This window comes from Chiloscyllium plagiosum, chromosome 3 (genome assembly GCF_004010195.1).
Source record: "Chiloscyllium plagiosum isolate BGI_BamShark_2017 chromosome 3, ASM401019v2, whole genome shotgun sequence".
NCBI classification, from domain to species: Eukaryota; Metazoa; Chordata; class Chondrichthyes; order Orectolobiformes; family Hemiscylliidae; genus Chiloscyllium; species Chiloscyllium plagiosum.
This window is the reverse complement of record NC_057712.1, coordinates 53,739,461-53,751,539: the sequence shown is the minus strand read 5'-3', so window position 1 is coordinate 53,751,539 and position 12,079 is coordinate 53,739,461. Positions and strand designations below refer to the sequence as shown.

Genomic DNA, 12,079 nt, shown 5'->3' with positions numbered 1-12,079 from the left:
GTTGATGTGGTGTATATGGACTTCAGTAAGGCATTTGATAAAGTTTCACACGGTTGGCTCTTGCACCTATCACATTTCCAACTCCCCTCCTCCAAGTCCCTCCTCCCTACCTTTTATCTTCTCCTGCTGAACACTCTCTGCTCATTCCTGAAGAAGGGCCTGTGCCCGAAACGTCGAATCTCCTGTTCCCTGGATGCTGCCTGACCTGCTGTGCTTTTCCAGCAATAAAGTTTCAACTTTGATCTCCAGCATCTGCAGACCTCACTTTCTCCTATCTACTCAATGAAACCAACTGAATCTGGCTGCCCTCTAGTGTTACACCTGAATATTCAATTCATCTTTCACTTTACATTGATTCTAGTTGTATACAAATAGCATCTTATTAAGGAAGGATTTGTGATCATGCCTTCTTTCCACTCTCAAAGCAAGATGACAGCTGTGCTAATTTCATACACAGTAAAACAATCATGTGCTGTATAAAAAGTGACAACAAAAGCAAGCATTAAAGTACACACCTTCAGCCCACTCCACTGGAGCCAGATGTTTGGCAGTTCATTCAAGTTAGAACAGAAGGATGGAACTTTCTCCACAGCTGTCATTCTTTTTCCTTTATGTATTATCCAATTATATTTTACAAGTTATTTAATCTGCCTCTAGCACCTTTCAGACAGTGTATTCTAGAATACAATTCACTCAGTGAAAGTAACATTTCCTAATGTAGTCTCAGGCTCATTTTCTAGTCTTAAAATTTGAAACCTCTGGTTACTGACCCTTATGCTGCTGGGTATAATTTTACCTTATTTATTCCATCAAATCATAAGTTCACTAATGACATGACTGTAGTAGGTCTCATTAGCAGGAATGATGAATCAGCATACAAAGAAGTTAGCAGACTGGTGCAGAGCCAACAACCAGTCTCTGAATGTGGACAAAACAATAAGAGATGGTTGTTGACTTGAGAAGGGCTCAGAATGACCACTCCCCCACTGGACATCAACAGCTCTCCTGTAGAGATCATGAAGTGCACCAAATTTCTTGGCATCCACCTGGAAAAAATCTCATCTGATCCCTCAACATCAGCTTCATGGCCAAGAAAGCTTCTCTACTTTCTGGGCAGGTTGAGGAAAGCCCATCTTCCATCCCCCATTCTCACTATATTCTACAGAGGGTTCATTGAGAGTACCCAGAGCTGCTACATCACTAGTTTGAGAATTGCACTGCCTCAGAATGTAAGACCCTACAATGGATAGTGAGGACAGCTGAGAATATCATCAGGGTCTCTCTTTCCTCCATCACAGACATTTACACCACATGCTGCATCTGCAAGTCTGAGAGCATTGTGAAAGACTCCACACATCCCACATTCAAACTCTTGCCCTATCTGCCGGAAGATACCGGAACATTCGGTCTCACGGCCAGACTGTGCAAGTTTCTTCCCCAGCATCATACAGAATTCAGCCTCCTGAATACTTAAATGATCACACTTTATTTCATCTGAAATTCGTTGCAAGACTTTGAGTTACTGCTAAAACAATTTTTTTTTTTACTTAATGTTCATTCCTTATTACACTGTAGTTTGTTATTGTTCATGTAGCGCCTTGGTCCTGAAAGAATATTGTCTCGTTTTTACCATATCAGTCGTACTTGATAGAAATGACAAATAAAACTACTCTTGATTTGATGACTTTGAACACCTCACTCAAATCTTCTGCTTTAAGAAGCCCATCAACATCAATCTCTCCAGTACCTCACCACAGTGCTATTGTAGGAAATATTGTACTCTCTCCAAGGCCTTAACATAAATCTTTCTATCCATCACTTCACCCAAACTATTGGTAGGAATAGGAATAACCTAAGAATTATAACTCTGGCAGTGCACTAAAGGGAGAAAAACAAGACTAAAAATTGGGCATTCAAGAATATAAATGCGTACGCCTTTGGCTGTTCCAATTAGAAATGTCACTTCGCTTTCATGTACTGGTCATTGAGCCAGATACAAAGACATTTTACACTGCATCTGGTTGCAGTATTTCTGACCGAGGCATGAACATAGAACAGTAGAGGCCCTTCGACCCTCGATGTTGTGCCGACCTTTTATCCTATTCGAAGATCAAAATAACCTACATATCGTTTATTTTACTTTCATCCATGTCCCTATCCAACAGTCGCTTAAATGTCCCTAATGTAGCTGACTCTCCTACCACTGCTGGCATTCCACGCACCCACCACTCTGTGAAAAGAACCTATCTCCCCTAAACCGTCCACAAATCACCTTAAATTTATGCCCCCTTGTGATAGTCATTTCTGTACTTGGAAAAAGCCTCAGACTATTCACTCTTAGATATGCCTCTCAACATCTTGTACACCTCTATCAAGTCACCTCTCATCTGCGTTCACTCCAATGAGAAAAGCCCGAGCCCCCTCAACCTTTCTTCATAAGACATGCCCTCCAGTCCAGGCAGCATCCTGGCAAATCTCCTCTGCACCCTCTCTAAAGCAACCACGTCTTTCCTATAATGAGGTGACCAGAACTGAACACAATATTCCAAGTGTGGTCTAACCAGAGCTCCACTGAGATGTAGCATAACCTCACAGCTCAAACTCAATCCCTGCTAATGAAAGCCAACACCTGATAAGCCTTCTGAACAATACTAATAACTTGGGTGACAGCTTTGAGGGATCTATGGACATGGACCCCAAGATTCCTCTGTTCCTCCACACCTCCAAAGAACCCTGCCTTTAACTCTGTATTCAAATTTGACCTTCCAAAATGATTCGCTTCACATGTTTCCAGATTGAACTCCATCTGCCACTTCTCAGTCCAGCTTTACATCCTGTCAATATCCTGGTGTAACTTACAAACAGCCCTCCATACTGTCCACAACCCCACCAACCTTTTTTCAATCACCAAAACTTACTAACTTCCACTTCCTCATCCAAATCATTTATAAAAATCACAAAGAGCAGAGGTTCCAAAAAGATCCCTGCAGAACACCACTGGTAACCGAACTCCAGGCTGAATACTTTCCATCTACTACCACCCTCTGTCTTCAATGGGCCAGCCAATTCTGCATCCAGACAGCCAGACTCCCTTCTATCCCATGCCTCCTTACTTGCTGAAGGAGTCTATGGAGGGCAAACTCATCAAACACCTTGCTAAAATTCATATACACCACATCCACTGCTCTTCAATGTGTTTTGTCACATCCTCAAATTATTCAATAAGGCTTGTGAGGCATGACCTGCCCCTCTCAAAGCTATGCTAACTCTAATCAAACTATGGTTTTCAAAATAATCATAAATCCTGTCTCAGAATCCTTTCCAACAGTTTGCCCACCACAGACATAAGACTGGTGTGTAATTCCCAGGATTATTCCTATTTCCTTTCTTGAACAGGGAATAACATTTGCCACACTCCAATTATCTGACAGTACTCCTCCAGGGGACTGTGAGGATGCAAAGATTATCACCAAAGGTGCAGCAATCTCTTCCCTCACTTCCCGTAGCAACCTTGGGTATATCCATCTGGCCCAGGGAGCTTATCTATCCTCATGTTTTTCAAACTTTTCAGCACATTCTTCTTATCAACCTGTTTGAGCATATCAGCCTACTTCACACTGTCCTCACAAATATTAAGGTCCCTCTCATTAGTGAATAGTGAAGCAAAGTATACATTAAGGATCTCCCCTATCTCCTCCAAGTGCAGGCACAAGAACTCTCCACTATCCCTGATCAGTCCTACCCTCACTCTGGCCATCTTCTTGTTCCTCAAGTTTAGAATACCTCCGGTTTTTCTTATTCCTACCCGCTAAAGCTTTTTCCATGCCCACTTTTGGCTCTCCTAAGTTCATTCTTCAGTTCTTTCCTGGCTACCTCTAAACTCTCGAAAGCCCTGTCTGATCCATGCCTCCTTAACCTTAAGTAAGCTTCCTTCTTCCTCCTGACTAGATGTTTCGCATCCCTTGTCACCCAAGCTTCCTTCACCCTACCATCCCTTACTTGCCTCAGTGGGACAAACCTATCCAGCACCATCAGCAAGTGGTCCTTAAACAGCCACATTTCTGTTGTGCATTTTCCTGAGAACATTGGTTCCCAATTTAAGCACCCCAGTTCCTGCATAATAACATTTTAAATTCCCCTCCCTCAATGAAATACTTTCCCATATGGCCTTCTCCTATCCCTTTCCATGGCTATAGTAAAGTTCAGGGAGTTGTGATCACTATCACTGAAACACTCTCTCACCTCGCCTGGCTCATTGCCAATCACCAAATCCAATATGGCCTCCTCTCTAATCTACCTATCTACATATTGAGTCAAGGATTCTTCCTGGACACACCTGACAAAAACTGCTCCATCCAAAGTATTTGAACTAAGCAGGTTCCAATTAATATTAGCAAAGTTAAAGTGGCAAAAAAATGGCAACCCTGTTACTTCTGCACATTTCCAAAACCTGCCTCCCAATCTGCTCCTCTCCATCACTGTTGCTATTAGGCGGTCTGTGTAAAACACCCAATAAAGGATTGCTCCTTTCCTGTTTCTAACTTCCACCCATACTGACTATGTAGACAAACCCTCCTTGATGATCTCCCTTTCTGCAGCTGTGATACTATCCCTGATTGGCAATGCCACTCCCCATCTCTTACTGCCACCCCTTTTCCTTTTGAAACATTTAAACCCTGGAACATCCAACCATCATTTCTGCCCCTATGATATCCAAGTCTCCATAATGGCCACAATATTATAGTTCCAAATACTGATCCATGCTCTAAGTTCATAAGCCTTATTCCTGATACTTCTTGCATTAAAATAGACACATTTCAACCCACCACACTGACTGCAACTTTGCGCTATCAACTATCTAGCCCTGCTCACAGACATTCTGCATCTGGCTGTGCACTAACTACTCCAACCTCAGATCTCTAGTTCGGTTCCCACTCCCCTGCCAATTTAGTTTCAACCCTCCTGAAGAGCTCTAGTGAACCTCCCACCCAGGATACTGCTGCTCCTCCAGTTCAGGTATAACCCGTCCTTTTTGTACAGGTCCCATCTTCTCCAGAAGGTATCCCAATGATCCACATACCTGAAGCCCTCCAACCTACACCAGCCCTGCAGCCAGGTGTTCATCTGCACTCACTCAGTCTATTCCTAACTGCACTAGCCATGGGCACCAGTAGCAATCCTACGATTACTACTCTGTTCATCCTGCCTTTTAGCTTCCAACCTAACTTCCAATATTCTCTTTTCAGATCCTCATCCCTTTCCCTAGCTATGTCATTGGTACTGATGGGTCCAATGACTTCTGGCTGCTCTCCCTCCCCCTTAAGAATCCTGTAGACTCTGTCTGAAACATTCCCCACCCTGGCACTTGGGAGGCAACATACCATACAGGAGCCTTGTTCATAACCACAGAATCTCTGATCTGTTCCTTATCACTACTGCTCTCCTATTCCCTTCTGAGCCACAGAGCCAGGCTTGGTGCCAGAGACCTGGCCACCAAGGCTTTCCCCTGATCGGACTGACACCCCCCCCAACAGTATCCAAAACGGTATACTTATTGTGGAGGGACACTGCCGCAGCGGGTTCCTGCACTGTCTGCCTATTTCCATTCCCTCTCCCGAGAGTCCTCCAGCTACCTTTATCCTGTAATTTGTGTGTGATGGCTTCCTGATAACTCTTCTCTATCACCCCTTCAGCTTCCTGAATAATTCAAAGTTCATCCAGTTCCAGTGCCAACGCGGTCTGAGAGGAGCTGGAGTTAGGTGCACTTCTCGCAGGCGAAGTCAGCAGGGACAGTGGTGACCCTTACCTTCCACATCCTGCAAGAGGATTATGCAACTGCCCTAGCCTCCATCTCCTCTGCTGTAAATTGCCGAGAGATTGGATTGAGAAAGGACCAAAGCAAAAAAAAAGGTTCAAACACAAATCTCTCAGTAAGATATCACAGCAATTAAAAAGATTATGAGCATACTGGCCATTATGTAAAGAGACTAGAATTAAAAAAGGTTGATTTGATTCATTTTTATCACTAGTACCAATATACAGCGAAAAGTATTGTATTGCATGCTATCCAGATAAATTATACCTTACATAAGTACATCAGGGTAATAGAATAGTATGCAGAACAGTGTTAAAACTATAGAGAAGGTGTAGAGAAAGATCAACTCTAATGCATTCGAAACAAAGCCAGAAATTGCAGGAGAAGCTCAGCAGGTCTGGCAGCATCTGCAGAGACAAATCAGAATTAACGTTTTGAGTTGAGTGACCCTTCCTCCGAACTGTTGGTAGCTAGGAATATGTTGGTTTATATGCAGAAGGGTTAGAGGGGAAGGAAGAGAGGGATGGGAGCAAGAGAGAGATGGGGATAGGCAAGAGGGGGAGGGCAAGAGAGAGCGTGTGGGGGCGAGGAGGGGTGAGGGAAAATGCAAATGGGTGGGGAAGGTGTGAGGAGAATTCCATTACCTTCTCAAGATGAATTCAGGAATTTGAACTGATCCTTCAGTCATCTTTTACATGAGAAAGATTCAAGAGACGCATAAACGGGAATAAATAGGAGTCGGCATTTATCGTCATGTTCTGAGCAAACATTGTGCAGCAAGAAATTTAGTTTGTTTTTGCAGCTACTTCTTGTCACAGATGATCATGTTGCTTTAAAAACCAATGTCCACACATACAGTGTCTTCTCATTTTCTTAACATTTCTGGAGATTCAACTCTCCTTCACAATTCTCAAATCCCTTAACCAATCCAAATCTGTCAACTGTGGTGCCATGTCACCAAAATATATTTTGTAAATTATTAAACTCCTGACAATGTAAAATCTCAAGAAAAAACAATTACAGTAGAAGCTTGATAGTGTTTGTTTCTGATGAAGCTGTTTGTTCAAGGTATTTTGATGCAGATAGTGTCATTTCAACACATTTATTCATGACAAGGTGCAAAAGAATGCTCAGAATTATTTAAATAGAGTTCAATTTGTTCTGTTCACTACAGCAAAACAAAAAGGAAACCATCAGGACTCAAGAGTGTTAAACAATCCAAGGTAAACACCTAGGACAAGTTCAGGCAAAATTCAGGAGAACAAAAATAACAGCAAAACAAGGCTGGAGAGTTGCGATCATGAAGCGAGACCAGGGTTATTTTCCTTGAAAAAGAGGAAATTGAGGTGTGACATGATTGATGTAAAGAATAATGAGGGGCATTGACAGAGCAGACAGGAAGAAGCTTTTCTCCTTGATGGAGGAATCAATTATCACAGGATATTGATATAAGATAAGGGGCAGAAGGTGTTGAGAATCTGAAACTCTCTACCTGTAAGGGTGGTAGTAGCAGAAACCCTCATAACATTTAGGTAGTATTTTGGTGTGCTCGTGATAAGATTGTGGAATGCTTAGTGATACATATTGTAGTTACTGGTTTTCTACCTTACATTGTTGTGATTCTTTTCGTGGGATTTGCCAATATACAATATCACCTATAAGCATAACTGTACTAAAGGTGCATGTTGAAAGCTTCAGAGTTTATCAATATATGATGACATGAATTTTGTGTCCCATTCGGCGTGTTTAATAATGTAAGGTATGCTAACTTGTTCTAACATATTCTATTTTTAGAGTCATAGAGATCTACAGGACAGAAAAAAAGGGCTTCAGTCTATCACATTACCACCAGACAAAAACTACTTAACTTTTCTAATCCCTTATTCCTGCACTTAATCCATTAGACCATAAGACATAGGAAGCAGAAATTAGGCAATTCAGCTCTTAGAGTCTGCTCTGCCATTCAATCATGGCTGATATTTTCAGAAACCTAACAGTCACTAAACAATCTGTTTTAGTCCGATTGTTAACGGAAATTCTATTGAAACTGAAATAGAGTTTTACTGATCAAAATTTCTTACCAGCAGTCAGAATTTGGACTTTCCAAGGGTGTTTAACCATCATCATCTGATAGACTCGCCATGGTAATATCATTCTTTCCAGTCTGCTCAGAAAAGAATAATCATAATGTGCCTGTCAGGCTAATCTTTACAATATTTGAGGGATTTTGCTTTCTAAATTACACATCAACAACACATAGCTCTGTAAAAAGACTATACTGAAATGGAAATAAATTCATAGAATCCTTACAGTGCAGGAAGAGGCTAAGCCCATTGAAATCACACCAACCTTCCAAAGAGCATCCCAGTCAACACAACCCCTTACCCTAGCCACAAAACCTTCAATTTTATCTTGGCCAATACCCCTAGCCTGCACATCCCTAGATACTATGGGACAGGTTAGAATGCCCAATCCACCTAACCTGCACAACTTTGAACTGAGAGAGGAAACCAGAGTACCCAGTGGAAAACTATGGAGACATGGGCAAAATATGCAAACTCCATTCAGATAAGTTGTCACTCAAGACTGGAATCAAACCTGGGTCCCTAGCACTGCTACCTCACAGTGCCAATCACAGAGCCAATGCGCTGCCCAATTCAATTTTTTTTAAAAAATACAAATAATTTTTTAAAAATTAAATAGGAATTCACTTCCAATGACTTTTTTTCATTCACATCTTCTGTAAGGGAACCGCTAGGCTGTCCAATGATTACAATAACATAATCTCTGATAATATGATTCAATGTATTTTTAAAAAATGACAACAATCAAATCAATCTTCTTGCCCTCATTTTCTCCTTGCTTACTGGAAGTGAGTTCATCTGAGTTCTCAGTGCTAAAGCTAAACACAAAATATTGAAAACGCTAGAAAGGTAAAATAAACATAAAAGGCTAGAAAGACTCAGTTTCTGAGAAGATTGTATACATACCAGAATAGTCAAGATCAGAGTGGTGCTGGAAAAGCACAGCAGGTCAGGTGGCATTCAAAGAGCAGGAAAATCAACATTTGGGCAAAAGCCCTTCATCAGGAAGGGCACCTCATTCCTGATGAAGGGCTTTTGCCCGAAACGTCAATTTTCCTGCTCCTCGGACGCTGCCTGACCTGCTGTGCTTTTCCAGCACCACTCTAATCTTGACTCTAATCTCCAGCATCTGCAGTACCCACTTCTGCCTACATACCATGATAGATGACCACTTTTTTCCCCCTAAATTTAAAACTTGGAAAAATACATCAATAGGGTTAGATCCTTAACCTAAGAGTAATATGGATTTGAACCTTGTATGCAACTTCTCTACATCAGTAAATGGAGAATGAACAATATATCATGAAGTGCTTATTTTGACCACTGCACAATTGTTGCTGTTATCCAGGATAATTTGTAACAACTGAAAAACAAGATAAAAATCATTATCTGTGCACACAAGCAGCAAACTAAATCATGTTTATTACTAAAGAGATATATTTTCCTCAAAGCTTTTCATCTTGCACTGATCAGGACAATTTACAAGAAATACAAAAGTAAAAATAAAAACATTTATATTTTGGTACCTACTTAGTAGACGTATCACTGTGGAGCATGCACCAGTTAATATGACTGTCAGATAATTGTCAAGCTTTGTTTAAATTGTAAATGAGGCAGGTTGATTCTGATTTGTCAAGGCATCACACAGAAATGGACCAGATAATCAACTTCACATATTTTATTGTATTGATTCTGGTAGTGTATAATGCTTTTGCCTGTGTATTTAATATGTAACCTCCAGTACATGCAAGTGTGCGACATCACTAGCCCAACTGACCAGACTACTTCATCTTTCAAGTAGGCATTTTACAGATTCGCCAATAACAAATCATAACTTATGCTGTGTTTCATTTTCTTGCTTTAGTTTTATTTTCTATCGGCAGCGCATCTACTCTATAACTCTCCTGTCAATCAATCGTTCCTGATTTCCATGCTGTCATAGACCTTTCCTTCTGTCTTTTCAAGTCCTGAAATGTTCACGGTTTCTCTTCAAATATACTGCCAAAGCCTACTGAGTATTTTCAGGATTTCCGGTTTTATTTATAAATATTTTGGTTAAAATCAACTTTGAAATATCACAACTGTGTTAGAATGTTAGATTAAAAACATAAACGTTTTATGTAATGTACTGCATGTTGGTATATTGGACGGTTCCCATTCTATTCGCAGAAAGTGGGGGGACGGTGTGCTGGTCAAAGTTTTTTCGCTACGGATATCGTCCGAGTTTCACAATATACCTAGTGCTAACCAGATTTTTTAAAAATCCCAAGTTGGAAAAGCATCGGTTAGTATTTCCGGGGGTTGATTCCAGACCAGGTTAATAGTTAAACTGCAGCACAAAGAACAGAGAAAGAGCAAAATTCTACAAACCTGATTTAGAACCTCTTGTAACAGCTATTCAGCTGTGCTTAGACGTCACTTCCGCTTGTTCCATGTGATCCGCAGCACATGAAAAGAATTTTGTTTCTGAAGTGTTTGTTCCCATTAATAGAATTTAAATCTCCAATTATTTACAACTCCCGCCTGCCAAATCCCAGTTAAACTACTCAGATCATGTACTCTATCCTCCACGTCCATCGCAGTCCTACTGCTATGCAGTACTTACCCTATCCCCTTTTATTTCTGAACCATCCGGCAACATCTCTGCTTCAATCATTAATTGGACAGTTAGTCCTGTACTTCATTACCTTCTGTGTTGCAAAAATAAATCCTGCTCTCAATCCTATATCACACACTTAATGTCATTCTGGGCTATTGAAAACATATTTCTTTATCCCATCCATTTTTTTCTCCATCTAATCACTGATTTCACAGTAATGAGGAAAATCTATTCTTGTACATCAAGTGATTAGGATCTGAAATGCATTGCTACCTCAAAATTGGCAGAAGCAGGTTCAATTAGGTTATTATCTGAATTGTTTAAAAAATGCATGGGTACAGAAAAAAAGACAGAGGAAGAGAATGAGGTGAGTTGATATCGCTCAGAACTAATATGGCCAAATGACCTGTCACAATTATTCTATGTCCTCAACCATTTAAGGGTTGCTAACCCTCTACACGTGAACTGCCTGGAGCAATTAATCTGGGCGTGTTGTGGAGAAAATATAGAGAACCACCAGAAGCAGAGAGTTCTTCAAGAAGTAGATCTTTTATTTGCAAACAAAAACTGTGATACTGAGAAAGCAGATTCTCGAATGCCCATGAACCTCAGGGTCTGTGGATTTTTATATTTTTTTATCATGTTTCTGTTAGCTTGTTAGCATGTCCAACTATATTAATCAAAGTACCTCACTCTAGCTACACAATAAACCAGTGATGTTAGTTCCCATTATCTCTTTAGTTGTATGTTCTACTTAATGTTATTCTAATGTCACGGTTAGATATTTATTGCTAACTTTGCTACAGTGATCTTCCATTGCAGATTAACCTGTCATGATAGATATTTAGCTATTCCATCTGTTACAATAGTCTCCTATCTCAAGCTGACTCTACTAACTATTAATTAGATATTTTAATGTCATGTCCCAAATATTTATTGTCCCAATCCTGTCATAATAACACTTAACAGAGAAACTTGCTTTATTACTTGTGTTATCTCATCACGCCATAGCGACCTTTCAGCCTTAACCTTACTTTGCTAATTGGTGTAAGAATGCTCCACTATGGTTATCCCATCTTGCCTTCCACAGAACACAGATTGCCAGTGGTCTTCATGCTTTAATTCTTCCCATGCTTTCATGCTCTTTATTTTCCATAGGTGTTGCTCCAAGCAGCTAAGAAAAAAGTGTGAAAAGTGATACTCATGTAATTTGTATACAGTTTTAACCAAAAATTGGAAAAGAACTTACTGGGAGGGATTGTGCAAAACTCATGTGATAAAACCATGAGGAATGCATCCAACCAAAGTTGAGGATCCTGTACATGAGTGATTGCTGTTTACATCAAGACTAAAAGTGGCATCAAGAAGCTCTAGTGATGTTCAAGTTAATGGGAATTGGAGGCAAAAGGTTCGATTGATTGATGTCAAAGAGAACATAAAGAAAAATCTCCATGGTTGCAGGAGACCAAACATTCCCCAGGAAATCACTAAGGAATTCCCAGGGTAGTGATGTAAGTCTAAAAGTCTTAATCCAATACCACCATGAAGTCAGAAATGGAAATTTTGTGAATAATTTCATAA

At 40.5% G+C, this 12,079-nt stretch overlaps 1 protein-coding gene across 2 annotated transcripts in view; it reads right to left on the bottom strand.

Annotated features, from left to right (window-relative positions):
* The window catches only part of LOC122543442 (UI-like), a 167,913-nt gene extending 157,219 nt beyond the window's left edge, over positions 1–10,694 (bottom strand). The window contains exons 1-2 of one of the 2 annotated variants that reach the window (XM_043682152.1): positions 10,270–10,681; positions 7,897–7,979 (exon numbers count right to left, since the gene is read on the bottom strand). In XM_043682152.1, coding sequence (XP_043538087.1) covers positions 7,897–7,969 — 73 coding nt within the window. In that variant the 5' untranslated portion in view covers positions 7,970–7,979; positions 10,270–10,681. Of the gene's footprint in view, positions 1–7,896; positions 7,980–10,269 lie in introns of both variants that reach the window. The other variant, XM_043682171.1, reaches the window with a different exon arrangement.
* Between the last annotated feature and the right edge of the window lie 1,385 nt (positions 10,695–12,079).